The sequence below is a fragment of the Podarcis raffonei genome, chromosome 6 (assembly GCF_027172205.1).
Source record: "Podarcis raffonei isolate rPodRaf1 chromosome 6, rPodRaf1.pri, whole genome shotgun sequence".
Lineage (NCBI taxonomy): Eukaryota > Metazoa > Chordata > Lepidosauria > Squamata > Lacertidae > Podarcis > Podarcis raffonei.
In genome coordinates this window covers 96,200,886-96,226,176 of record NC_070607.1, presented here as the reverse complement: position 1 = coordinate 96,226,176, position 25,291 = coordinate 96,200,886, and the positions used below count along the sequence as shown (strand labels likewise).

Sequence of the window (25,291 nt, the reverse complement as noted above, 5' to 3'; positions counted from 1 at the left end):
TTCAATTCCCTTCTTGCACGGCAGCGGGTTGGACTAGATGACCTCAGGGTCCCCTCCAATTCTATGATTCTAGGTAATCCCTTCTTGTTGTGAACAAATGCACAGGTTCTGTCTGGCAAGACCGGCGAAACCTCAAACGTTTCATTATTTCCTCTTTCTTTTTGAACAGCCTCTGAACTTTGTGGCTCTGTGTGTATAATTTTTATTAAGTTTTCTATTTTACAATTCAAAATGTTCATTCAACAACCTTAAAATATCAATGACTTCCCTTCTCTTTCCATGGTTCATTTTGCGTGGCATGTTGTTGTTGTTGTTTAGTCGTTTAGTCATGTCCGCCTCTTCGTGACCCCCTGGACCAGAGCATGCCAGGCACTCCTGTCTTCCACTGCCTCCCGCAGTTTGGTCAAACTCATGCTGGTCTCTTCGAGACACTGTCCCACCATCTTCTCCTCTGTCGTCCCCTTCTCCTTCTGCCCTCCATCTTTCCCAACATCAGGGTCTTTTCCAGGGAGTCTTCTCTTCTCATGAGGCGGCCAAAGTCTTGGAGCCTCAGCTTCAGGATCTGCCCTTCCAGTGAGCACTCAGGGCTGATTTCCTTCAGAATGGAGAGGTTTGATCTTCTTGCAGTCCATGGGACTCTCAAGAGTCTCCTCCAGCACCAGAATTCAAAAGCATCAATTCTTCGGCGATCACCGAAGAATTGCGTGGCATAAACCCCTGCATATTTTACATAAACTAAACCATTAAGTATTCCATTAATACATCCATCAAAACTTGTTTACACTGTTGAATTTATCTTAATGCTACCAGCATTTTCAAGTGTAGTTTTCCCCCATATATTCAGCAAACATTTCCCAAACTTCTTTAAACGTATGTTCTTCTTGTTCTCTTATAGAATTAGATCCGCAAGCTGGGCATATTCCATCAGTTTAAGTTGCCCTTCTTCTTTGGCTGGGACCTCGCTCGTATTCCATTTTTGGGCTAACAAAACACAGGCCGCAATAGTGGCATACATAAATAGCCTTTTTTGACACCTGGGAATTTCCATCTGAATTATCCCCATCAAAAAGGGCTTTGGCTTTTTTTTGGAAAAGTACTTTTAAATATATTTTTTCCAATTCATTATAAATTATTTCCCAATACTCTTTTACCCATTTACAGGTCCAGAACATATGAATTTTGTGGCTCTGGAGGCGATTGGTGAGAGCAGCCTTTATGGATGAGGCAACGATAAAAGGTGAGATTGTGTGTGTGAGAGAGAGATGGCTGACTTTGGTGTGCAAAATGCATGCTAAGGAACTAGAGATGTCTCTTTGGGGCTGCTTTCTCAAGGACCTTGTTGCTGTGGGAATGTTCAGGGTGGCAGGAGAGGATATATTGTTTATTAACATCCTTCCTAACGTGCTAGCAAGTTTCTTAATGTAGCAGAGTTTACATTCCCCTTTTACATGCACAGCAGATAGCTGGTTGCAGGCTTGTGTAAGCCTCTCCCTATATATTCCTGGTAAGTTCCCTTTAATCCCTCTTAAAAGAATAAACACATGACAATCTTACTCAAAGTCAATAAAAGAAGTTTACTCACATCAGTTCACGGTTGGATCCCTGAAGGCAGATTTAGTTACAAATATCTACATGTGGATCTGCCCCAGCGGTTCTCAACCTGTGGGTCCCCAGATGTTGTTGCACTACAGCTCCCATCATCCCTGAGCTCTGGCTTTGCTAGCTAGGGATCATGGGAGTTGTAGTCCAACAACATCTGGGGACCCACGGGTTGAGAACTGCTGATCTACCCCATATGGGGGAATAATCCCAATTCTTCTGCCAGCTGAGAAGCTAGCAGGACCATTCCTAGCTAAGAAGCTGCTCAAACAACGAAGGAAGTGAAAAAGAGAGAGTGTGTTGTGTGCCTTGTCCTTTTGTTACCTGGACAGGTAAGGTCACGGCCACCTACTAGTCACATGCAAAAGGAAGGACGCTCCAGCCAGGAGGAAACAGGAAGTTTTCGACTGGCTGGACCAAACATTCCCCTGCATGTCCACTCTAGGAAAACAAGGAATGTTGTACTTGACTGCTCCCAGGGGATTACATCCCACAATTGCCTCCTTTTACACCAGAATAAGAGGCACCCTCAGCCCTTTTTCCATGTTAGGGCACAGCCTGCAATCCTACTGCAAGGAATGGGAACTGCAGCCCTGCCTGGCTTGACCCAGCCAGGCTTAGAGTCATAGAATAGTAGTGCTGGAGGGGAACCCAAAGGTCATCTGGCCCAACCCTGCCCCCTGCAGGGCAAGAATCCCAAGCAAATCTTTGCAAATGCAGGTGCCCACCAGGAGAGTAGGAAAGGACAACCTCCAGCATCTCTAGTAAAGTTGCAAATGCGCTGCCTGAAACCCTGGAGAGCAGCTGCCAGCCAGTGTAGACATTACTGAGATACATGGAAGTACTGCAGAACAATAGGTAAAAGAGGAATGAAGTCCAGTTTACATCCACCGCTAGCGCACTATTTTTGCAACAATTTGTTTGTTTCATAAAACTTGCATGCCGCTTGGTTGTAGAAAAAAACCCCCTCAAAGCAGCTTACCAAAAGATAAAACGATCAAGAAAAATTTACAGCAGTAGGTTGTAAACAGGTTAAGTGACATATTGCAAAATATACGTATTCCGGGGACTGATACTATGATTATTTTATTATTATGCTGTGTATTCTGTTTTTATGACTATGCTGAGTAAATTACAGTGGAACCTTGGTTCTCAAACACTTTGGTATTTGAACATTTCGGCTCCCGAACGCCGAAAACCCAGAAGTAAGTGTTCCAGTTTCTGAATATTTTTTGGAAGCCGAATGTCCGATGCGGTTGTCAGCTATCGTTTCCGGGGCGCCTGTGCCAATTGGAAACCGCGCCTTGGTTTTCGAACGTTTTGGAAGTCGAACGGACTCCCGGAACAGATTGTGTTCGAGAACCAAGGTACCACTGCATGTTCTCCGTGTTGTACGCTGCCCTGAGATCTTTATATTGGATCAATAATTTTGCACATGCGCGCACATAAGTGCGCACTAACCCCTGCCAAAATAGCAGCTGCACCCCATCTGGAGAGTCCCTTCCTGTCATTTTGCAAATTGTCCTTGACACCTCACTAGCGAAAGAAGCCACGAACTCACCAATTCATTAAGTCTCCGTTGCAATTTGCAACACCCCCTGGCTTCCGCGGGCGAGTTTGCCGCCACGACTTGGACCTACCCAACCCGTTTCTCGTTCTCAGCGGAACAGCAGGCCCTGAAGCTGGCGGAAGCCATCAGTGGAGGGGACGAGGAGGCAGCCCAGGAGTGTGCGGCCTGGCTGGCCCAGCGCCGTGCCCCCGTCGTGGTGCAGCTACAGCAGGACGCCTACCCCAAGCAATACATCAGGTGACGGATCACGCCGCGAAAGGGCCGGCGAATAGCTGAGAGCAATTGTGAACGGGTAGAGAGGGCAGTTCCATAGAGCAGGGGCAGGGGGATGCTTTTTGGGGGCCGGATTCACTTCCAGGCAGCTTTCCAGAGGCCGCATGGTGGGCAGGGATGGCAGCGAAAGTGGGTAGAGCAACAGATGTAGATTTTCACCTTTGTATACTCCTCTTCGGGACGCGGGTGGCACTGCGGGTTAAACCACAGAGCCTAGGACTTGCTGATCAGAAGGTCGGTGGTTCGAATCCCCGCGACAGGGTGAGCTCCCGTTGCTCGGTCCCTGCTCCTGCCAACCTAGCAGTTCGAAAGCAAGTCAAAGTGCAAGTAGATAAATAGGTACCGCTCCGGTGGGAAGGTAAACTGTGTTTCCGTGCGCTGCTCTGGTTCGCCAGAAGCGGCTTAGTCATGCTGGCCACATGACCCGGAAGCTGTACGCCGGCTCCCTCGGCCAATATAGCGAGATGAGCGCTGCAGCCCCAGAGTCGGCCACGACTGGACCTAATGGTCAGGGGTCCCTTTACCTTTACCTTTTTACAATCCTCTAGTTTCTACACACCATTGCAAACCCTTCTTTCTCCATCCATCTGGGAAGGGGGTGTGGCCTTGGAAAGGTATTGAGGGCCTGATAATGAGGGCCGGAGGGCCAGAGCTTCTACACTCCAGCCATAGCAAAAAGCTGCATGGTTGTATCTGGGGTATAAAGGTTTCTGCACGGAGGGGTGGGCAGACACAATTTGGGGACAGGGTCTAATGGATCGTTTCCTTTCTTCTCCCAGGCTGTGGGTGGGCGTGGAAGACGCCCAGATGAGCACCGTCCCCATTTACCTGAAAGTCCAGCCTTGCATGACGTTGGCATCCCTCAAAGACATGGTAATGGGCTGATAAGGCCAAGGTTGCATGTTCTAATCCAGTATGGGACACCCTGCAATGTTTATGTGACGACTATGACAAACATTGGATATCACCTGTATAATAAAATATTGGCTAAACTGAAGGAGCTTCTTAAACTTTCAGACTAGTCAGGAGCATGCAAAACAACATCACTGTTTTTGTTGAGCAACAAATCAAGCTTTTTAAATTTATTTATAATTTTTATTAAATTTTGTTTTACAGTTTAAAATACTGATTTTTACATCCCTAAGATATCAATGTCTTCCCTTCTTCTCTTTCCATGGTTCATTTTACATATCATAAATCCCTGCATATTTTACAGAAACTATCCCATTCAGTATTCCATTATTACATCCATCAAAACTTATTTACACTGTTGAAGTTATCTAAATGTTGCCAGCGTTTTCAGCTATAGTTATTTCCCATATACAGTGGAACCTCGGGTTACGTACTGTCCTCCTTACGAATGCTTCAGGTTACGAGCTCTGCTAACCGAGAAGTAGATGCTCCATTAGAGAAAGTGCACCTCATGTTAAGAACTGTTTCGGGTTACAAATGGACCTTTGGAACGAATTAAGTTCATAACCAGAGGTACCACTGTATTCAATAATAATAATAATAATAAATTTTATTTATATCCCGCCCTCCCCAGCTGAAGCTGGGCTCAGGGCGGCTAACAACAATAAAACAATACAAAAGTACAACACAAACAACACTCTAAAATCATTCATTATAAAATTAATTAAATTCAAGCCACTGGCCACCATTGGGCCAGAGCTCCGCGAAGATTGCCAAGGGAGGGAGTCAGGCTGTGCCCTGGCCAAAGGCCTGGCGGAACAGCTCTGTCTTGCAGACCCTGCGGAAAGATGTCAAGTCCCGCAGGGCCCTAGTCTCTTGTGACAGAGTGTTCCACCAGGTCGGAGCCACAGCCGAAAAAGCCCTGGCTCTAGTTGAGGCCAGCCTAACTTCTCTGTGGCCTGGGACCTTCAAGATGTTTTTATTTGAAGACCGTAAGTTTCTCTGTGGGGCATACCAGGAGTATATTCAGTAAATGTTTTCCAATCTTCTCTGAACGTATGTTCTTCTTGTTCTCTTATGTTAAGTCTGCAAGCTGCACATATTCCGTCAACTTAAGTTGCCATTCTTCTTTGGCTGGGACCTCACTTGTTTTCCATTTTGGGGCTAACAAAAAACGGGCCGCAGTAGTGGCACACATATATAACCTTTTTTGACACCTGGGAATTTCAGTCTGAATTATCCCTAACAGAAAAGACTCTGGTTTTGGGGGGGGAAGTACTTTTGAACATTTTTTCCAATTCATTATGGATCATTTCCCAATACAGTGGTACCTCTGGTTGCGAATGGGATCCGTTCTGGAGCCCTGTTCACAACATGAGCAGAACACAACCCGTGTCTGCGGAGGTCGTGATTCACTGCTTCTGCGCATGCGCGTGACGTCATTTTGAGCATCTGCACATGTGCGAGCAGCAAAACCCGGATGTAACCCTTTCCGGTACTTCCGGGTCGCTGCAGGACGCAGCCTGAAAAGATGTAACCTGAACCGAATGTAACAAGAGGTATGACTGTATTCTTTTACTAGTCCACCACCTATGAAAGAACATTCCCTCTGCCTCTTTGCATCTCCAGCACTTAATTCTGTCTTGTACATCTTAGCAAGCCTAAAGGTAAAGGTAAAGGGACCCCTGACCATTTAGGTCCAGTCGTGGCCGATTCTGGGGTTGCAGCGCTCATCTCGCTTTATTGGCCGAGGGAGCCGGCGTACAGCTTCCGGGTCATGTGGCCAGCAGGACTAAGCCTCTTCTGGTGAACCAAAGCAGCGCACGGAAACGCCGTTTACCTTCCCGCCAGAGCGGTACCTATTTATCTACTTGCACTTTGACGTGCTTTTGAACTGCTAGGTAGGCAGGAGCAGGGACCGAGCAACGGGAGCTCACCCCGTCATGGGGATTCAAACCGCCGACCTTCTGATCGGCAAGTCCTAGGCTCTGTGGTTTAACCCGCAGCGCCACCCGCGTCCTTGGAGTTAAATACAATCTGTAAATCACTTTCAAGTAATTCAAAGTGAGCTTTTGAGTAGTCTTCATTGGGTATACTTTTTCCTTTTTTTAAAAAATAATTTTTTATTAGTTTTTTTTAAATATCATTTTCAACAGTAATTAAACATACTTTTACATCTTATACAGTTTTCTTTGTCTTCCATCAATCACATCTGAAAATTTTCCAATCTATCACTTAATATACATTTCTTACTTCCACTATTACATTTAAGTCTCCTAACTAATATCTCTACTCTTTCTCTACTTTGCAATGTTTCGTATATTTTTCCTTACAAAACTTCTTGTAGTCCTACTAGCATAATTTGTTGATTACAGTCGCTCTTCAAATAGTTCGTATATTTCTTCCAATCTTCTGTGAACATCTGCTCCCACAGGTTTCGAATCCTTCCTGTCATTTTATCTAATTCTGCTAGTCCATTAATTTCTTCTGCCATTCTTCTTTCGTCAGAATTTCTTCTTGCTTCCATTTCTGGGCTAACAATACTCTTGCTGGGTATATTTTCCCATTTTGTTTAGCTCACTTAGCTGCTGCAGACAAACAGTTTGTAACTTCCTTGATTTCCGAGGCTTTGGGGCTCTGAAATTGTCTCTTCTCCCTCTTACCTGGGCCAGGTGTTCCTCCACTACGGCTTCCCCCCCAGCATCCAGAAGTGGGTGATGGGACAGAGGCTTCCGCGAGACCACGAGACTCTTCACTACCATGGGATCCAGAAGGACGGCGACGCAGTTTACCTGTACCTTCTCTCTGCCAGGGCAGCCAAGCTGAGCAAAGACGCCTTGCAGCGGGACCACGAGCGCAGGCAGCTGGAAGGTGAGCGATCAGTGCAGAAAGCATCATCCTCCTGCAAGCGTGACGGGTGATGCTGGGCTGGGGCTCCTGTGTTAGGTTTCTGTTTATGCCACTGTGCAGTTTTTGGAGTCACAAGACTCTGTTTACATTCCAGACTGTTGGAAGTCTCTGTTACGAAAAAGGAGCAATGCAGCAGCCAGCTCCAGATGGCTGGAAAGCCAAACAGGATGTTGATGTTTGGGACTGTTCCGTGGGAACAAAGGAACAGTCTATTCATTGTACTGAGCACAGGATGTTAGCTCAGAGTGTCACATGACCTGTACTGGAAGAACATGGGAGGAGTTATTCTCTCTCTGCTGTTGGTGTTAAGAGAGTGCAGACACGTTTCTCTGTACTGCTGGAAGGACAGAAATAAAGGCATGTAAATACATTTCTGTGTGTCTCCTTCCCCTCCCTGGGGATGGCAGAGGAGGAGTGGTGTGTTCTTCTCACGTTAGAGGAGGATCGCCGATTGAGATCTCGCCTGATCTTGCCGGGAGTCGCAGACGGGGAGGTCAACAAGGAACTCAAGCTGGGTGCCTGGAGAGTGGCAAATTCCTCTGACTAAGGCTTGATTCCGACAGTCTCATGGGAGACGGCTGTTGATGTTACTGGTTTCCTGGTTCTTTGTCCCAGTTGTTCATTGACTCTCACAGAGAGCAGATGCATATTCTTTTCTGTCCTGCATAGTTAGAAATAAAGTAGCAATGTAGCTCATATTTCGCAGCTCCTTCTGCTGTTTGTATACTCCGCGTAATGAGGGAACGTGCCTGAAGCCTCACTAAAGGCTTAGGTAGTTAATCACCATCAGAGGAGAGCCTCGATGGATTCTGAAGTACGACGTGGGGGAGAGCCGTTTCAGCTTGGTCGTACGCAACCTCCGACATCCTGCTTGGAGGAGGTGGTACCCTAGAAGGTGCCAGATATGGCACAGGTTCACATGGAAGATGGAGCCAGCTTGTTTTCTGCTGCTCCAGAGAGAAGGACCCAAACTAGTGGAGTCAAACATCAAGAGAGTCTGAATGAAGACTTTTTTGACAGCAAAGGGATCTGTGCCAGGACTTGGTCCTGCCAGCAGGGTGGCAAAGGGACATGCCATCATTGCCCTTCCCGTTCAGTATTTTGTAAAGCTTTGTATTGTGATGTTTTGAATTACAGTGGTAAGGTAAAAGGACCACGACCATTAGGTCCAGTCGTGGCCGACTCTGGGGTTGCGGCGCTCATCTCACTTTATTGGCCGAGGGAGCCGGCGTGCAGCTTCCGGGTCATATGGCCAGCATGACTAAGCCGCTTCTGGCAAACCAGAGCAGCGCATGGAAACGCCATTTACCTTCCCGCCGGAGCGGTACCTATTTATCTACTTGCACTTTGACGTGCTTTCGAACTGCTAGGTTGGCAGGAGCTGGGACCAAGCAATGGGAGCTCACCCCGTTGCGGGGATTCGAACCGCCAACCATCTGATCGGCAAATTCTAGGCTCTGTGGTTTAACCCACAGCAACACCTGCTTCCCTATTACAGTGGTACCTTGGGTTAAGTACTTAATTCGTTCCGGAGGTCTGTTCTTAACCTGAAACTGTTCTAAACCTGAAGCACCACTTTAGGTAATGGGGCCTCCTGCTGCCGCTGTGCTGCCGGAGCACGATTTCTGTTCTCATCCTGAAGCAAAGTTCTTAACCCAAGATACTATTTCTGGGTTAGCGGAATCTGTAACCTGAAGCGTATGTAACCTGAGGTACCACTGTATTGCTGTAAGCCGGCTTTGGGTGCAGCTCAGAAGCAGCATATAAGTAAACTTGATCGAGCAATCAGTCAATCAATCAATCAATCAATCAATCAGTCAAAGCTGTTCCAGAGTGGTTTTGGTCCTGATTTTCTGGCGGCGTGCTGGTCCACACAGCTGAGCAAGACCCATGCACGACTTTCTTCTCTACATAGCTAACTTCCCAAGGGGAGGAATGCCTTTTCCAGGGCAAGAAGGCAGCTGCTTCTAGTTTCTTTCAGACCTGCCAGCCTGGCCCCCTCCGAACTACCTGCCCTCAGCCCAGCCAGCGCACCTGCCAGGAAGGCAGCCCCAGACACCCAAAGTCTGCTCCCAGACACACCAGGAAGGATCTCCTTGAAAATCATTTTCTTTCCCCCCCCTTTTTAAATTTTACTTAATTTTAATTAGCAAATCTATCATACGGGTGATAACTTATGTTGGAAGTGCAAAGAAAAGGAGGGTACCTTTTTCCATATGTGGTGGGCGTGTCCTAAGGTGAAAGACTTCTGGGGGAAAATTTATAATGAGTTGAAAAAGATGTTGAAATATACTTTTATTAAAAAACCAGAAGCCTTTCTACTTGGAATAACAGGTTTGGAATTGCCCAAGAAAGATGTTAGATTGTTTTTGTGTGCCACAAATGCAGCTAGAATCTTGTTAGCTAAATACTGGAAATTACAAGAAATACCAACAGTGGAGGAATGGCAAATGAAAATGATGGATTTTCTGGAGCTGGCCGACCTGACCGGTAGAGTCCGCGAACAGAAGGAGGAGGAATACCCAGAAGAATGGAAGAAATTTAAGGACTATTTAGCAAAATATTCTAAGATAACATAAGTAGTATCATTTGTGAGTACCAAATTGGCTTAGGAGTTAAATGTTTCAAATTTAATAATACCATGGATACAAGTGAATAGGATAAGAAAGAAAGATGTTAATTGACCAAGGTAAATTGATTGGAAATTAGTATTGGAAAACTGCTACAATGAGATATATGGAAACACAGCTAGAGGGATTCAAGGAAGTCATTTAACAATGGTAATAAATATATGATTATAATAGTTAGGATAAAGGTTTGTATGTTTGTTTGCTTTTTATATAGTAATGTTTTTTTCTTTTTTGTTGTTTATAAGAAATTTGGAAAATCAATAAAAAATTTTGGGAAAAAGAAAGAACAGAAAATAATTTCCTTTTCCTTTTGGTCTAGAGCTAGGCATTCGAGAGGGTGTGCTGGTGCCACGGGGGACGTCAGAAGCGGCAGCCTCGACGCCAACTGACCCCTCGGGCGCCCCGAATCTCCAAGAAGAGAAGAGGGGCACCGCGTCACCTCTGCCCGCCGTGCCCCCACCGGTAATGGATTGCGAGGGGGCGGGCGGCGCAGGTAGAGATGCGATTTCCCCTCCGTGATGCTCCCATCCTCCTCCTTTTCTCTCCTGCGCGGGGTGCCACCTAGGTCGGCTGGGAATGCCCAACTTGCACCTTCGTCAACAAGCCCACCAGGCCCGGCTGCGAGATGTGCTGCGCTGAGCGCCCCAAGGGATACATCCTGCCGGAAGGGTACCAGCCGGACGTGGAGGAGCTGCAGCGGTTGCAGAAGGAAGAGGAAGCCACGCGGCAGTATGAACAGGTGACTGGCTGTTGGGAGAGCGAGGCAGCCAGGAGTGACCATGTAGATCGGGGTGTGTGTGTGTGTGTGTGCTTTGAACCTTTTAACTTACTTATTTACCTGTTGCTTTCGTCTCCCACCTTCATGTCTTGAGTGCCTCAAGGTTCTTTTTTTAAATAATTTTTTTATTAGGTTTGGATTTGATATCCTGCTTTATCACTCCCCTTCAGGAGTCTCAAAGCGGCTAACAATCTCCTTTTCCCTTCCTCCCCCACAACAAACACTCTGTGAGGTGAGTGAGGCTGAGAGACTTCAGAGAAGTGTGACTAGCCCAAGGTCACCCAGCAGCTGCAGGTGGAGGAGCGGGGAATCGAACCCGGTTCACCAGATTACGAGTCCACCACTCTTAACCACTACACCACACTGGCTCTCAACAAAACATATTAGTTGTTTAGTCGTGTCCGACTCTTCGTGACCCCCTGGACCAGAGCACGCCAGGCACTCCTGTCTTCCACTGCCTCCCGCAGTTGGGTCAAACTCATGCTGGTAGCTTTGAGAACACTGTCCAACCATCTCGTCCTCTGTTGTCCCCTTCTCCTTGTGCCCTCCATCTTTCCCAGCATCAGGGTCTTTTCCAGGGAATCTTCTCTTCTCATGAGGTGGCCAAAGTCTTAGAGCCTCAGCTTCAGGATCTGTCCTTCCAGTGAGCGCTCAGGGCTGATTTCCTTCAGAATGGAGAGGTTTGATCTTCTTGCAGTCCACGGGACTCTCAAGAGTCTCCTCCAGCACCAGAATTCAAAAGCATCAATTATCAATGATATCTTAAAACATATCATCCTTAATTTTCCCCTCATTTCCCCCCTCCCATAAACACCACTCCCCCCCCGCCCCGCCCCTCCCGACTTCTCTCAGTTCCAATCTCTGGTTTCTCTATAGATGCTCTTCTCTGCATGTTACAGAATTGTAAAGGTAAAGGGACCCCTGACCATTAGGTCCAGTCATGGCCGACTCTGGGGTTGCAGCGCTCATCTCGCTTTATTGGCCGAGGGAGCCAGCGTACAGCTTCTGGGTCATGTGGCCAGCATGACTAAGCCGCTTCTGGCGAACCAGAGCAGTTCACAGAAACAACGTTTACCTTCCCGCCGGAGCGGTACCTATTTATCTACTTGCACTTTGACGTGCTTTCGAACTGCTAGGTTGGCAGGAGCAGGGACCGAGCAACGGGAGCTCACCCCGTCGTGGGGATTCGAACCGCCAACCTTCTGATCGGCAAGTCCTAGTCTCTGTGGTTTAACCCACAGCGCCACCCGCGTCCCATTACAGAATTGTATAAGTCCTTAGTTTATCTAACTAATTATTATCAATAAAAAAAATGTGTGAGTGTTTATTCAAAGCCTGCCAAGGAGTCCAGTTCGCTTTGTTGCGTCTTTAGGTACTTTGTAAAAGGTTCCCATTCCTCTTTAAAGTCTTAGTTATCCTTGTCCCGTAGTTTATGTGTCAGTTTTGCCAGTTCTGCATAGTCCATCCGTTTCTCTTGCCATAATTCTTTAGTCGGGATTTAAGACTCTCGCCGCTCTTGTCACATACATAAGGATGTTTTTCAGCTTCCTTGGCAAGTCTTTTCCTACAATTCCTAAAAAAAATGCTTCAGGTTTTTAAACAAATGTTAGATGGAACATTTTCTTCAATGGTGGCTCAAGGTTCTTGCTTAATCCCAACAACGACCGTGTGAGGTAGAGTTGAGGCCGAGAGGCAGGGACCGGCCCCCAAACTCACACTCAATGAGCCTCGTGTAGCCAAGTTTTCTTCTGTTTTTAACATTTTGTTGGGAGCTGCCCAGAGTGACGGGAGCAACCCAGTCAGATGCATGGCATATAAATAATAAAATTATTATTACTACTACTATGTGGGGGATTCGAACCCTGATCTCTCCCCGGCTCTGGCCTGACTCTCTAACAACTATGGTACCTAGCTCTCTCTAGCCTCAAGGGCCACATTCTCTTACAGGCAACCTCCCACGAGCCACATATCTGTTTCGTGCTCATTTTCTTATGAATACTTTGCGCCAGCTTGCATGAACCCTTTAGAAATTGATGCATTAGTGGCCTATAAATCGGAGACGGTCCACAAGCCAGCTGTGGTTCTTGGTGCAAAAGGAAGCCGCCTTAATATTTCTTATTAATGGCAGAAAATTTGCTTTATTTTTCATTTTGTTTTTCAAAATATTTTTTATTAATAATTTCAACAAAACAAAATTTCAAAACATATCATATTCATTGTTTCCCCCACCAACCATCAAATCCTCCCCCACAGAGACTTCCCTCAGCTCCTCTCTCTGATTTCTCAGCACATATTATTCTCTGCATGAATAAACATACACAAATTTATTGGTTGATAACATGATAGACAGGTAACGTAAGGATGTGTACAAGTTTATAACATGCAGAAAATTAGCTTTATAAAGTCCCCCCCAGGTTTCTGTTACATCTCTTCCAATATATTTAATCTATTGCGGGCAGATCTTAAAGCCTGTCTTGTCTCTTAGCTGATCTTGCAATTCAGTTGGCATGTTAAGACACACTCAGATTCTGATTCAGTTTTATGGATTGTCAATCTGGACATTTCACCAAATGCTTCAATCTCTCTGATGTTTCTCTGTCTCTCTCTTACTTTGTAGGCTAAGGAGCAGAAGAAACAGAAAAACTACCAGCGGCTGCTGCAGCTGGATGGGCAGAGCTTGGTGCCATCGGACGAGGCCCTGGAGTGCCCCATCTGCTTCTTGGCCCTGCAGCCGGGCGAGGGGGTGACCTTGCGGGAATGCTTGCATTCCTTCTGCAAGTAAGTAAATGATCCAGTAATAATAATCATCATAATTTATTGCTTATACACCGCCCATCAGGCTGGGTTTCCCCAGCCACACTGGGCTGCTTCCGACAGAATATTAAAAACATGATAAAACATCAAACGTTAAAAACTTCCCTAAACAGGGCTGCCTTCAGATGTTTTCTAAACGTCAGATGTTTATTACCTTGACATATGAGGGGCGGGCGCCACCACCGAGAAGGCCCTGTGCCTGGTTCCCTGTAACCTCGCTTCTCGCAGTGAGGGAACCGCCAGAAGGCCCTCGGAGCTGGACCTCAGTGTCTGGGCTGAACGATGGGGGTGGAGACGCTCCTTCAGGTATACTGGACTGAGGCTGTTTAGGGTTTTAAAGATCAGCACCAACACTTTGAATTGTGCTCGGAAACGTACTGGGAGCCAATGTAGGTCTTTCAAGACCGGTGTTATGTGGTCTCGGCAGCCATTCCCAGTCACCAGCCTAGCTGCCGCATTCTGGATTAGTTGCAGTTTCTGGGTCACCTTCAAAGCTGGGATGGAACGGCTCCCTTAAGAAGAGGAGATTAAATGGGACTTTTCCCCAAGTGGAGAGTAGAGTCCTCCAAGGATCTGTATTGGGACCTGGTCTCTTCATTAGATGATCTCTGGGTGGTTCATAAGATAAAAACAGGATAAAAGCACAAATAAATAGTGAAAACAGAAGCAACGAAACAATAACTCCCACAAAACATTTAAAAGGGCATCTGGAGGTTCAGCTGGTGCCTTCATTATACACCTTTAGGTGCCAGGCAAAAACGTGCTTCTGTAGCCAAGCTTTTGGCTGATTGGCATCCAATGCCCTTTTGAAAATGTGTTTGGGGGGGGGCGTTATTGGGTTATTTTTATTATGTATTTTGTGTTTTTATTGTGATTTTATGTTGAGTGTCGATAATAACAATGTCAATGTTTTTGCCTGGCACCTAAAATCTAAATAGTGAAGGTTCCAGACAAGCCTGCCTGGGGAGAGCATTCCATAGACGGGGAGCCACTGCAGAAAAGGCCCTGCTCCCGTGTTGCCACTCTCAGGACCTCTTGTGGAGGAGGCAAGGAATAAGAGCCTCAGATGATGATCTTAGGGTCATATGGGGAGAGGCCATCCTTGAGATATTGCGGTCCTGAGCCGTTTAAGGCTTTGTAGCTCAAAACCAGCGCTTTTAATTGGGCCTGGAAACTCATTGGCAACCAGGATGGATGCAATATGCACAAACCGCCTTGTCCCAGTGAGTAGCCTGGCTGCTGAATTCTGCACCGGCCGATGTTTCCGAACCTCCCATTCTTGTGTGACGTGTGTGTCCCCTTCACCCTCCCCCCATAATTTCTCCCTCCAGGGACTGCTTGAGAGGAACCATCCTCAACAGCCAAGAGCCCGAAGTGCGCTGCCCCTACATTGATGAGAAATACTCCTGCCCAGGGCAGTTGCTGGAACGGGAGGTCAAAGCGGTAGGCCTGTTAAAATGTCTGTTTTGTACACACACACACACACAGGACGCGGGTGGCGCTGTGAGTTAAACCACAGAGCCTAGGACTTGCTGATCAGAAGTTCGGCGGTTTGAATCCCCGTGACGGGGTGAGCTCCCGTAGCTCGGTCCCTGCTCCTGCCAACCTAGCAGTTTGAAAGCACGTCAAAGTGCAAGTAGATAAATAGGTACCACTCCAGCGGGAAGGTAAACGGCATTTCCGTGCGCTGCTCTGGTTCGCCAGAAGCGGCTTAGTCATGCTGGCCACATGACCCGGAAGCTATACGCTGGCTCCCTTGGCCAATAAAGCGAGATGAGTGCCGCAACCCCAGAGTCGGCCACGACTGGACCTAATGGTCAGGGGTCCCTTTACCTTACATACACACACACACACACACACACACACTGGATTTCCCGCAAGGAGCTCAGGCTAGTGTATGTGTTTCTTTCCCTCCCACTTCCTAATTTTATCCTCACAACAACCTTGTGAGGTAGGCTAGGTTGACAGTGAGAGAGTGACTGGTCTCTCTGATGTTCACCCAATGAGCTTCACAGGGAGGGGCATTGAACCCCTTGGTTCAATGCTCCTTTTTAATTGAAAATTTTATTTACAACATAACATAACCCCCCCCCTCAATGCAGAAATACAATAAGCATAACATACAACAATACAAACAACCAAATAAAAAACTTCCTTTATCCTGTATTTGGTCTCCATATTTACTTGTTGTAAGCTGAATAATTGTTAAGATTTTTCTAATTACAACTTAAATATCCACAAAGTCTCCTGCAGACATTAATCGAAACAAGTCCAGGTATGTATTTTAGGGCACTGTTTTGTGAAGTATTCTCTGCATTTCCCCCATGCTTTTTGAAACTCTTGTCTAGTGTGATCTCTAACTGCCTCTGTTATTCTAGCCAATTCAGTATACTCTAACAGTTTGTCTTGCCATTCCTTTTTTGTTGGCACAATTCCTTTTTTCCAGTTTTTAGCAATTAGGATTCCTTGGTTCAACACTCCTAATCAGTGTGCCACATGGGTGCTCTCACAAATCATCATAATAATATTATAATAATTTATTATTTATACCCCGACCATCTGGCTGGGTTTCCCCAGCCACTCTGGGCGGCTTCCAACAAAGTATTAAAATACAGTAATGCATCAAACATTAAAAGCTTCCCTAAAGAGGGCTGCCTTCAGATGTCTTCTAAAAGTCAGAGAGTTATTTATTTCCTTGACATCCAATGGGAGGGCGTTCCATAGGGTGGGTGCCACCACCAAGAAGGCCTTCTGCCTGGCTCCCTGTAACCTCATTTCTCAGCACCGTGCTCTAACCAACTGAGCTACATATCAGATTGATTGATTCACCAGTTAGTGCTTGCAACCCTGCTATCTAAGCCCAGCAGTTCTTGCAAAATCCCGGGTTCCACAGGTAACATTATTCTCACTCGATACTTTTGGAGGCAAATTCCCTGACTTCAAACAGCATGATTAGGCAGCTGGGGCAATTTGCTTCCCCTTTTGGGGGTCTCCTCTGATGTTGTTTTCCCCATTTGATCTCCAGCTCCTGAGCACAGACGAGTACCAGCGCTTCTTGGACCTGGGAGTCTCCGTTGCCGAAAACCGCAGCCGCTCCAGCTACCACTGCAAAACCACGGACTGCCGGGGCTGGTGCTTCTACGAGGACGACGTGAACGAGTTCCCGTGTCCCGTGTGCGAGAAGGTGAACTGCCTGCTTTGCCAGGTGAGATGCTCTCTGCTCATCTAGAAACTGCCGTTGTGCATGGATGTGTCGGTTACGCTAGAAATTTAGCCTGCGGGCGGGGAAGGGAAGACCGGTCCACAGCTGGGAGATGGCAAACGTGGTTGGAGCTCAGGATTGGTGGGCCGGATCCTGCCCTTGGCTGTCCCTTGGTGGTGCAAGACTAGTCACCCGATGGCATCAGGTGGCAACTTCAGAGGGGCTCTCACACAGCACCAATCAGCCGAGCGCTTTTGAAGGTGTGCTGTCGGTGTCAGTCAGGTGATTGGCACCGACTGCGTCCATTCCGAGCATCCCTTTAAAATATATTTGCCTGCACGATTTGTATTCAGGCTGCACCTGTAAGTAGAGGGATGCCAGCCCTTGCAAAAGGACATTTCCCCTATTTCCCCTATTCAAAGCAGGTGTGCTGGTCCCGTGAGTTTCTGTGAGGTGTGGTCTGAGTCCAGTCCGAGGTCGAGGGTGCAGTATTGAGGCCGTCTGTCAAAGCTGAAGCTGGGTCCAAGGCAGGGAGTCAGGAGAGGTCAGGAGATTTGGCAGGACAGGGTGCAGGCAGGAACTGGCTACCAACAACGTTGCTCCTGCCGCTTGGGACTGGGGCTGGCTGGCTTTTATCTGCCCCGAGGCATAGGGCGGCCCCAGTCCACAGGTGACTTGCCTCTCCTGGCCTGGAGGCGAGCACTCATCCTGCGGGAACTTAGTTCCCTCCGCCTCTCTGCCCTGAGCCTCTGCAGCTCAGGAGAGGCTGGAGGGCTACCGGACCCAGAGGCAACCTCAGCTTCCTCTGACGGGGCTGAGAGTGGAGCACCTGCAGGCAATGGGTCCTCCATCACCTCAGGAGCCAGAGCAGACTCAGCTGATGCCTGCACCTGAGGACCCAGCACAGGTGAGGACCCTTCAGGCTCAAGCCCCAGCTCAGCTGGTTCTGGAGGCGGGGAATCCTGTGCAGGCCGGGATTCCTCAGGTTCAGCCTCCGAGTCCAAATCCCAGGCCATCACACCAGGCCTGCAAGCAGACTTTGCAGATCTGCTTTGGGGCAAGGCCTTTGCAAGCACTAACAGCTGATTGTGGGCGCTGCAAACCTTTGCCGGACAGCATGTTCAGAAGAGCTTGCTGCAACCACTCCCCACCTGATCAGTGGTTACAATGAGCTCCTTTACATGTCTTTAGTCAGGTAAGGGCTTTGCTAGTCCCAGCTATCAGCTGATTGTTGGCACTTTGAAAGCATCAGGGCTGTGCCTTATTTTTTTCTGGTGCCACACCTGATGTCATGCGCTGTCAGGTATAAGGCCAGGTGGGCAGGGTTTAGGTAAAAACAACAGCCTTGCAGGCCAAATGGGGAGGCCTGTTGGGTCAAAGGGGTTCCTCACTTTTACCTGTCTCTCTGGATACAGGTAGTCCAAATTCTTCTAAATACTTGTTTATGGGTGAAGCAGGGATTGTGCATGCTGGTGAAGATACTTTAGTCGAGATTCCTGCATTGCAGGGGGTTGGACTAGATGACCCTTGGGGTCCCTTCTATCTCTACATTTTTAAGATGTAGAGTGCAAGACAGAATGGGAATGGGTGTAGATGTCAGCTTGAAGTGTGTAAGAAAAATAATTACCAGTAATCTTCAGTGCTAAAGAGTCAAGTGGGCCCCAGATGGATATTGCTATTTGGAATAGAATATTCAGATAAGACCCTTCCTAGAACAAAAATACTGGGACGCAGGTGGCACTGTGGGTTAAACCACAGAGCCTCTTGGGCTTGCCGATCAGAAGGTTGGCGGTTCGAATCCCTGCGATGGGGTGAGCTCCCGTTGCTCGGTCCCTGCTCCTGCCAACCTAGCAGTTCGAAAGCACGTCAAAGTGCAAGTAGATAAATAGGTACCACGCTGGCGGGAAGGTAAACGGCGTTTCCGTGTGCTGCTCTGGTTCACCAGAAGCGGCTTAGTCATGCTGGCCACGTGACCCGGAAGCTGTACACCGGCTCCCTCGGCCAATAAAGCGAGATGAGCACCGCAACCACAGAGTCATTCGCGACTGGACCTAATGGTCAGGGATCCCTTTACCTTTACCTTTAGAACAAAAATAGAACAATTGACCATTTCCTGCCCATTGGTGGTATCCGGAATCTGCCATTTTCAGCGGATGCCTAGGTCGGCTTGATAAGAGGCTATTGGGTACATGACATCATTTCTGGGGCACCCTACTAGTGTTTGCTAACCATTTGGGGGAAGGAGACTGTCAGGATCCAAACCACATGTCTCGTCTGCAGGCTATTCACGAAAACATGAACTGCAAGGAGTATCAGGATGATCTCCAGATCCGAGCTCAGAATGACCAGGCTGCGCAGCAGACCACACAGATGTTGCTGGTGAGAAGGGGTGGCCGAGGGGCTCTGAAAGGGGGAGGGAGAGGGTCACCCCCCAAGTTCAGGCCCACACAGCATATTAGCAGTCCTCCGCCCCCCGGTTCATGATGTAGCTGGGAAAGAGAGCAGTTGGCTTGTTCATTTTACCTGCAGTTGGCTTGTTCATTTTACCAGCTCCACTTTAAGGGAAAAAACAGCAGGGTAGTAAACAGCACAAAGTCAGCAATGAAAAATTCACGAAACGCATGCAAAAATACATCATGAATCTTAAAGTACGGTGAGATCAATTGGAAGTCAGTCAGTTTTAAATTTCTTCTCTATAAGTTTTATAATTGTGTTCAGTATCAGGAGTATATATGATAATTATATTAATCTTTAGTGTGGTGGTTTGTTTGATATTTCTGTTGTTTGTTTGTTTGTTTGATTGATTGTATGTTTGTTTACTTGTATGTACATCTGCTTTCTCATAAATGTATTTATAATATATATATATATATATATAATTCACAAAAATATATCATGAATCAGTAGATCAGCTTAATGTATTCATTCATTCATAAGATTTCCTACCCACCCAGGATAATAATAATAATAATAATAATAATAATAATAATTTTTATTTATACCCCGCTCTTCCCAGCCAAGGCCAGGCTGAGGGTGGTAACAAGCAATAATAAAAACAAGTTGAATGAATACAACTTAAAAACAAGATTAAAATACAACATTAAAATATTGAAACATTAAAATATTAAAATGTAGCCTCATTGCAGGAGGAGAAGGAAAAGAAAAAAGAAAGAGAGGGAGGGAGGGAATCAAATTGGCTCCAAGCCAAAGGCCAGGCGGAACAACTCTGTCTTACAGGCCCTGCGGAAAGAAATCAGATCCTGCAGGGCCCTGGTCTCATGAGGCAGAGCGTTCCGCCAGGCCGGAGCCAGTGTTGAAAAGGCCCTGGCTCTGGTTGAAGCCAATCTAACTTCCTTAGGGCCCGAGACCACTAGGGTGTTGCTATTTATGGACCTTGAGGCTCTCCGTGGGGCATACCAGGAGAGGCGGTCCCGTAGGTGTGAGGGTCCTAGGCCGTGAAGGGTTCCGATAGTAGAATATACAATTCCAAAACACCCCCCCCCCAGATAAAACCATTTCAGCTATCAAACATTCAATACCGTTCCAACAGAACAGAGCAGTATAAATTCAGTGAAAGAGGTGGGTTCTACAAACCCCCTCAGTTGTCAAAGGGCAAAGTAAAGAGCGTGTGACTTCACTGTATGGCAAAAGCTGTGCAGGGGCTCAGGGCGCCTCCATGGGGAGGGAGTTCCACAACTTAGGGGCTGCTGCAGAGAAGGCTGTGTCCCAGCCTCTCCCTTCTGAGAGGGGTCGGGTGACCAGGAGAGCCCCTTCACCCCCCACATAGCTTAACACCTGAGAAGTCTGTAGTGATGGAGACACCTTTGGATATTTGAGGCTTGCTCAGGGCCTTAAAAACATGAACCCCTTGAATTGCGCCCGGACATCAACACGACTCCACCCGTCAGGGCAGGCAAAGCCTGGTGATCTGGTTTGCACATGCATGCTGATCCCAGCTGATTTGCAGCATGCACATATAGTTTTGGAAGAGTTTGGGGATTTCTATGCCCCACAGAGCACCTTAAGGTCCATAAATAGCAACACCCTAGAGATCCCGGGCCCTAAGGAAGTCAGATTAGCCTCAACCAGAGCCAGGGCCTTTTCAACACTGGCCCCAGCCTGGTGGGACGCTCTGTCTCATGAGACCAGGGCCCTGCAGGATCTGATTTCTTTCCGCAGGACCTGTAAGACAGAGTTGTTCCGCCTGGCCTTTGGCTTGGAATCAACTTGATCCTCTTCCCCTCTTTCCTTTTTCCTTTCTCCTTCTGTGATGGAACTCCTATTTGGGGACTTCCCTGACATTTTTCTGGCCCACGTAGGACCAGTCTGGATAGTTGGCCTTGGTGAAGACTTGACGTTTTCATCCCCAACAAAGTTTTTGATTTGAGTTCCTACTGAAATGAGGCTGCATTTTAATGTTGTATTTTAATCTTGTTTTTAAGTTGTAGTTCAATCAATTGTTTTTATACCTGGTGTTAGCCGCCCTGAGCCCGGTCTTGGCTGGGGAGAGCGGGGTATAAATAAAATTTATTTTTATTATTATTATTATTTCTAGACCCATCCATGCAACAACCACCCACCCTGGGGGAGTGAATAGTCTAGTTCTGACACAGTCTGCACCATGCAATCACCTGCCAGCACCCCTTGCCCCTGTCCTGGCCCCCTTGGGTTTGGAAGAGGCAAACCTAAACATGCTTTCTCTTTCAGAACATGGTTCAGAAAGGGGAGGCCATGCACTGCCCCACATGCAAGATTATCGTGCAGAAGAAAGACGGCTGCGACTGGATCCGATGCACTGTCTGCCACACGGAGATCTGCTGGGTGACTAAAGGGCCGCGGTGGGGGCCTGCGGTATGTATTGATCAAGTGGGTTCTCTTCAAACGGTGTGTGGTGGGCTCTGGGGTCCTTTAAGACCCCCAGCACATTCACGGATTTGGCCATGAAATATTCCATCCACTTGGATGGGCACGGGCTGTGCGACACCAGGAACCTCAGCCGCAATCGTTGTCAGCCATTGCACATGCCAGCTGGGGCTGATGGGAGTTGTAGTCCAAAACACCTGGACTACAACACCTGGTTGTTTAGCTGCTGAGGACCATAGTGAGGACTTGCAGGATGCAAGAGCAGACTAAAGGTGTTGCAACAGATAAACTCTTCCCGAGAAACTGGTTGGCTGTTGAAGCTTAATAATAATAATAATAATAATAATAATAATAATAATAATTAATTAATTAAAAATAATTATTCTTACAGTGGGTGCCCGGGTTGCAAACGTGATCCGTGCGGGATGCACGTTCGCAACCCACAGCATTCGCAACCCGCGTCTGCGCACACGCGGGTTGCGATTTGGCACTTATACGCAAAGCGCATACCCAGAAGTAACCCGTTCCGGTACTTTCAGGTTTCGGCAGTCCGCAACCAGAAAAAACGCAACCTGAAGCATCTGTAACCCGAGGTGTGACTGTATTATTATTATTATTATTATTATTATTATTATTATTATTATTATTATTTCAATCTGGCTGGGTTTCCCCAGCCACTCTGGGTGGCTTCCAACAGAAAGTTAAAAATGTGGAGTTTGGAACTGACAGGGTTAAAACTCCGTGGTGTCCTGTATCTGGGAGGAGCTTAACGCAGAGAAGTGCGTCACAGTCTGTGTCACTGTTCAGACTTGCTTTCGCTTCTGCCTGAGACGCAGCTCAGCTCGGAGGCTGCGTGTGTGTCTTTGGAGCACAGAGAATGTCGGAGGTTTCTGATGGATTTACTGCTTTGTAAATAAACCCTTCTAGAGATAAGAACCGAACTGTCTTTGGGCTTGATTTATCCCTCATCTCACACGGACGCAGGACTGCTGCTACTCTGCTTTCTTGGCCAGATCAGCTCCCAGCAGAGACGCGCAGGGAAGCCTGTCTGGACCCAAGATTTATTTACCCCAAAAAAATACATTAAAACATCAGTCATTAAAAACTTCCCTAAACAGGGCTGCCTTCAGATGTCTTCTAAAAGTCTGATAGTTGTTTGTTTCCTTGACATCTGATGGGAGGGTGTTCCAGAGGGCCGGCGCCACCACCGAGAAGGCCCTCTGCCTGGTTCCGTGTAACCTCACTTCCCCCAGAAGGCCCTCGGCGCTGGACCTCAGCGTCCGGGCAGAACGATGGGGGTGGAGACGCTCCTTCAGGTATACTGGGCCGAGGCTATTTAGGGCTTTAAAGGTCAGCACCAACACTTTGAATTGTGCTCGGAAACGTACTGGGAGCCAATGTAGGTCTTTCAAGGCTGGTGTTATGTGGTCTCGGCGGCCGCTCCAATCCAAGCTATGTAAGAATGTAAGACAAATTCTACTGGATCGGACAAAAAGTCCAGCCTAGTCTAGCATCTGGTACCCACAGTGGCCAATCAGATGCCTTCAATAAGCACTGCAAGGAGTTACTGCCTCGCGTGGGAGTTGGGCTAGGTGACATACTTTCAGAAGGTAAAATTGAAATCCTTTGGTTTTCCAAGAGCAGCTTATGTGCTTTATAATCATACATGGGTTTACCACGCTAAATGTTGTCCAGTCTCAAAAACAATAGCAAATTTGAATTCCTCAAACCCGAAAACATATTTTGCACTGAAGCAATTGCAAACATTTAAGTTTCACCCCCTGAAATGGCATGCCCTAATTCTGTAGTCTTCCGTCTTTTCGGGTCCAGGGCTTCTTGAAGTTGTGTGGCTTGGTTGTGCAGGTGTGAGAAAGCCGAGATAGGAAACTTCCAGTTAATGAGACGAGAGGGCTGGCGATGTCCCAGGGCTGTTCCACAGCCCTGATGTTGCAGACCAAGAATCCTGCCCAGCCACCCTAGCACAAGGGATGTAATCAGGTGTCTTTTGAGAGACCTGTGTGGCTGGGAACTGCTTCTGGTCTTGCGTACGATGAGGCCTGCTGTGTTCACCTTTGAACCCAAGGGCTGTTGGAACTGCTCTGGTGTGCAAAACTGTTGCATGAAGCGTATCCAAGATGTCAAGATGTGCAAGCCCCTTGCAGTGCAGGAATAGCAGAAGTCACTGCATCCCAATGTGCTCTACTGTGCTAGGCCCCTTCATTCCTTCTTTCCTATTTTCCAGACCCAAACTAGAGAATCCAGATGGAAAACTAGAATTCCGCCCCCCCCCAAATTATTTTATTGATTTTCCAATTTTTTAAAAAAACAAACATAAATCATTACCTTACTTAAACCAATCTTAGTATCATTGTTAAGTGACTTCCTCATATCCCCCTGGTTGAATTTCAATATATATCTTTTTTAACGATTTTCCAAAACCAATACTCTCTTAAAATTAACTTAATCACTCAACCTCTTTCTTTCTATCCAATTCTGCATTTAAACATATTAATTCACCACATTCCATATTTAAATCCCAAGCCTATCTGGTATTTGCAAGCTTTCCAATTTAAATTATCTGAACATATTTAGCTAAGTAGTCTTTAAATTTCCTCCATTCCTCCTGACAGTCCTCCTCCTCCTCGTCGCGGACTCTTCCAGTTAGGTCGGCTAGCTCCGAAAAGGAAAACTAGAATATTGACTACAGGGTGACAATGCACAAATAAGTAGGGTGCTTTTTTTTAACTTTGAAGGAAGCAATTTCCCACATAATCGTGCGAAGGACAATTTCGAAAGTAGCAATCCTACAGGAGGTTTCCTCTTGTCTCTCCCCGTTTTCCTGTCTGGCAATTTCCTGACCCGCTTTGTTTTTGGACCCTGACCTTTCCTGTACAGGAAGACCTACATTTTCCTTGCACTCTCATCACGACCCTCCCATGGCTTCCTCCATCTCCAACCCTGTGAGATCATCTCTTCCTTATGTACCCCTCCGCCTGCCCCCTGTTTCAATGCTTTCTGTCTCCTCCTCCTCCCCCTGCAGGGTTCTGGCGATACCAGCGGGGGCTGCCGCTGCAAGCTGAACGGAGCCCCCTGCCACCCCAACTGTCAGAACTGCCATTAAACAAGAGGGGAGGAGAACTCTGAGCTTCTGGAAGAAGAGGCTGTCTCGCTTCAGGGGAATGGAAGTCAGGAGCGAACGTCAAGCTGAGCTCTGGGACAGCCTGGGCTTTTGGAATGGCTCTAGCAAAGTTCAAGACTCACAGGCTCAGCACATTCGCCATAGAGAAGATGACTTGCTTCCCATACATGTGAGGGCTGAGCAAAAGGATTGAGTGGAAATGCTGGCCTCTTACTGGGTTTGAGGGCAGGCTGGACGTCTTATTGTAGTCCTTGTGCAGACAGGCTTCTTGCAATGTCCATGGAGAGATGCTGTTTTTGTTCCTTTCTCTACAACCAGTTTTTCCTGCTTCCCTTCCCTATGGCAGCATTACATTCTGCGTCCTTCCAAGGCTATAGGAGCAGAGGCTGTTCTTGCCAAGCTGCAGGTGCTTAGCTAAGCTCTGACCCCTATCACAGATGGGGCGGTGCCCTACGGTGCATTAGAACCAGGCTTGTCAGCACTGAGTTCCACTACAAAATATGCTGGGTTTTGTGTACAATTTTTACTTGATTTGCCCTAATAAAAGTTATTTATAAACCTGTTGCTGCGTTTTTTTCCTGCAGGTAGTTGAGCTGCAATA

At 47.2% G+C, this 25,291-nt stretch overlaps 1 protein-coding gene across 2 annotated transcripts in view; it reads left to right on the top strand.

Annotated features, from left to right (window-relative positions):
• RBCK1 (RANBP2-type and C3HC4-type zinc finger containing 1) overlaps positions 1 to 25,248 on the top strand; it is a 33,591-nt gene extending 8,343 nt beyond the window's left edge. Inside the window, exons 2-13 of one of the 2 annotated variants that reach the window (XM_053394625.1) lie at positions 1,162 to 1,237; positions 3,262 to 3,406; positions 4,222 to 4,315; positions 7,027 to 7,225; positions 10,214 to 10,356; positions 10,460 to 10,633; positions 13,290 to 13,450; positions 14,818 to 14,929; positions 16,512 to 16,691; positions 18,969 to 19,067; positions 21,396 to 21,539; positions 24,592 to 25,248. In XM_053394625.1, coding sequence (XP_053250600.1) covers positions 1,216 to 1,237; positions 3,262 to 3,406; positions 4,222 to 4,315; positions 7,027 to 7,225; positions 10,214 to 10,356; positions 10,460 to 10,633; positions 13,290 to 13,450; positions 14,818 to 14,929; positions 16,512 to 16,691; positions 18,969 to 19,067; positions 21,396 to 21,539; positions 24,592 to 24,672 — 1,554 coding nt within the window. In that variant the 5' untranslated portion in view covers positions 1,162 to 1,215 and the 3' untranslated portion in view covers positions 24,673 to 25,248. The remainder of the gene's footprint in view (positions 1 to 1,161; positions 1,238 to 3,261; positions 3,407 to 4,221; positions 4,316 to 7,026; positions 7,226 to 10,213; positions 10,357 to 10,459; positions 10,634 to 13,289; positions 13,451 to 14,817; positions 14,930 to 16,511; positions 16,692 to 18,968; positions 19,068 to 21,395; positions 21,540 to 24,591) is intronic. The other variant, XM_053394627.1, reaches the window with a different exon arrangement.
• Positions 25,249 to 25,291: the final 43 nt, after the last annotated feature.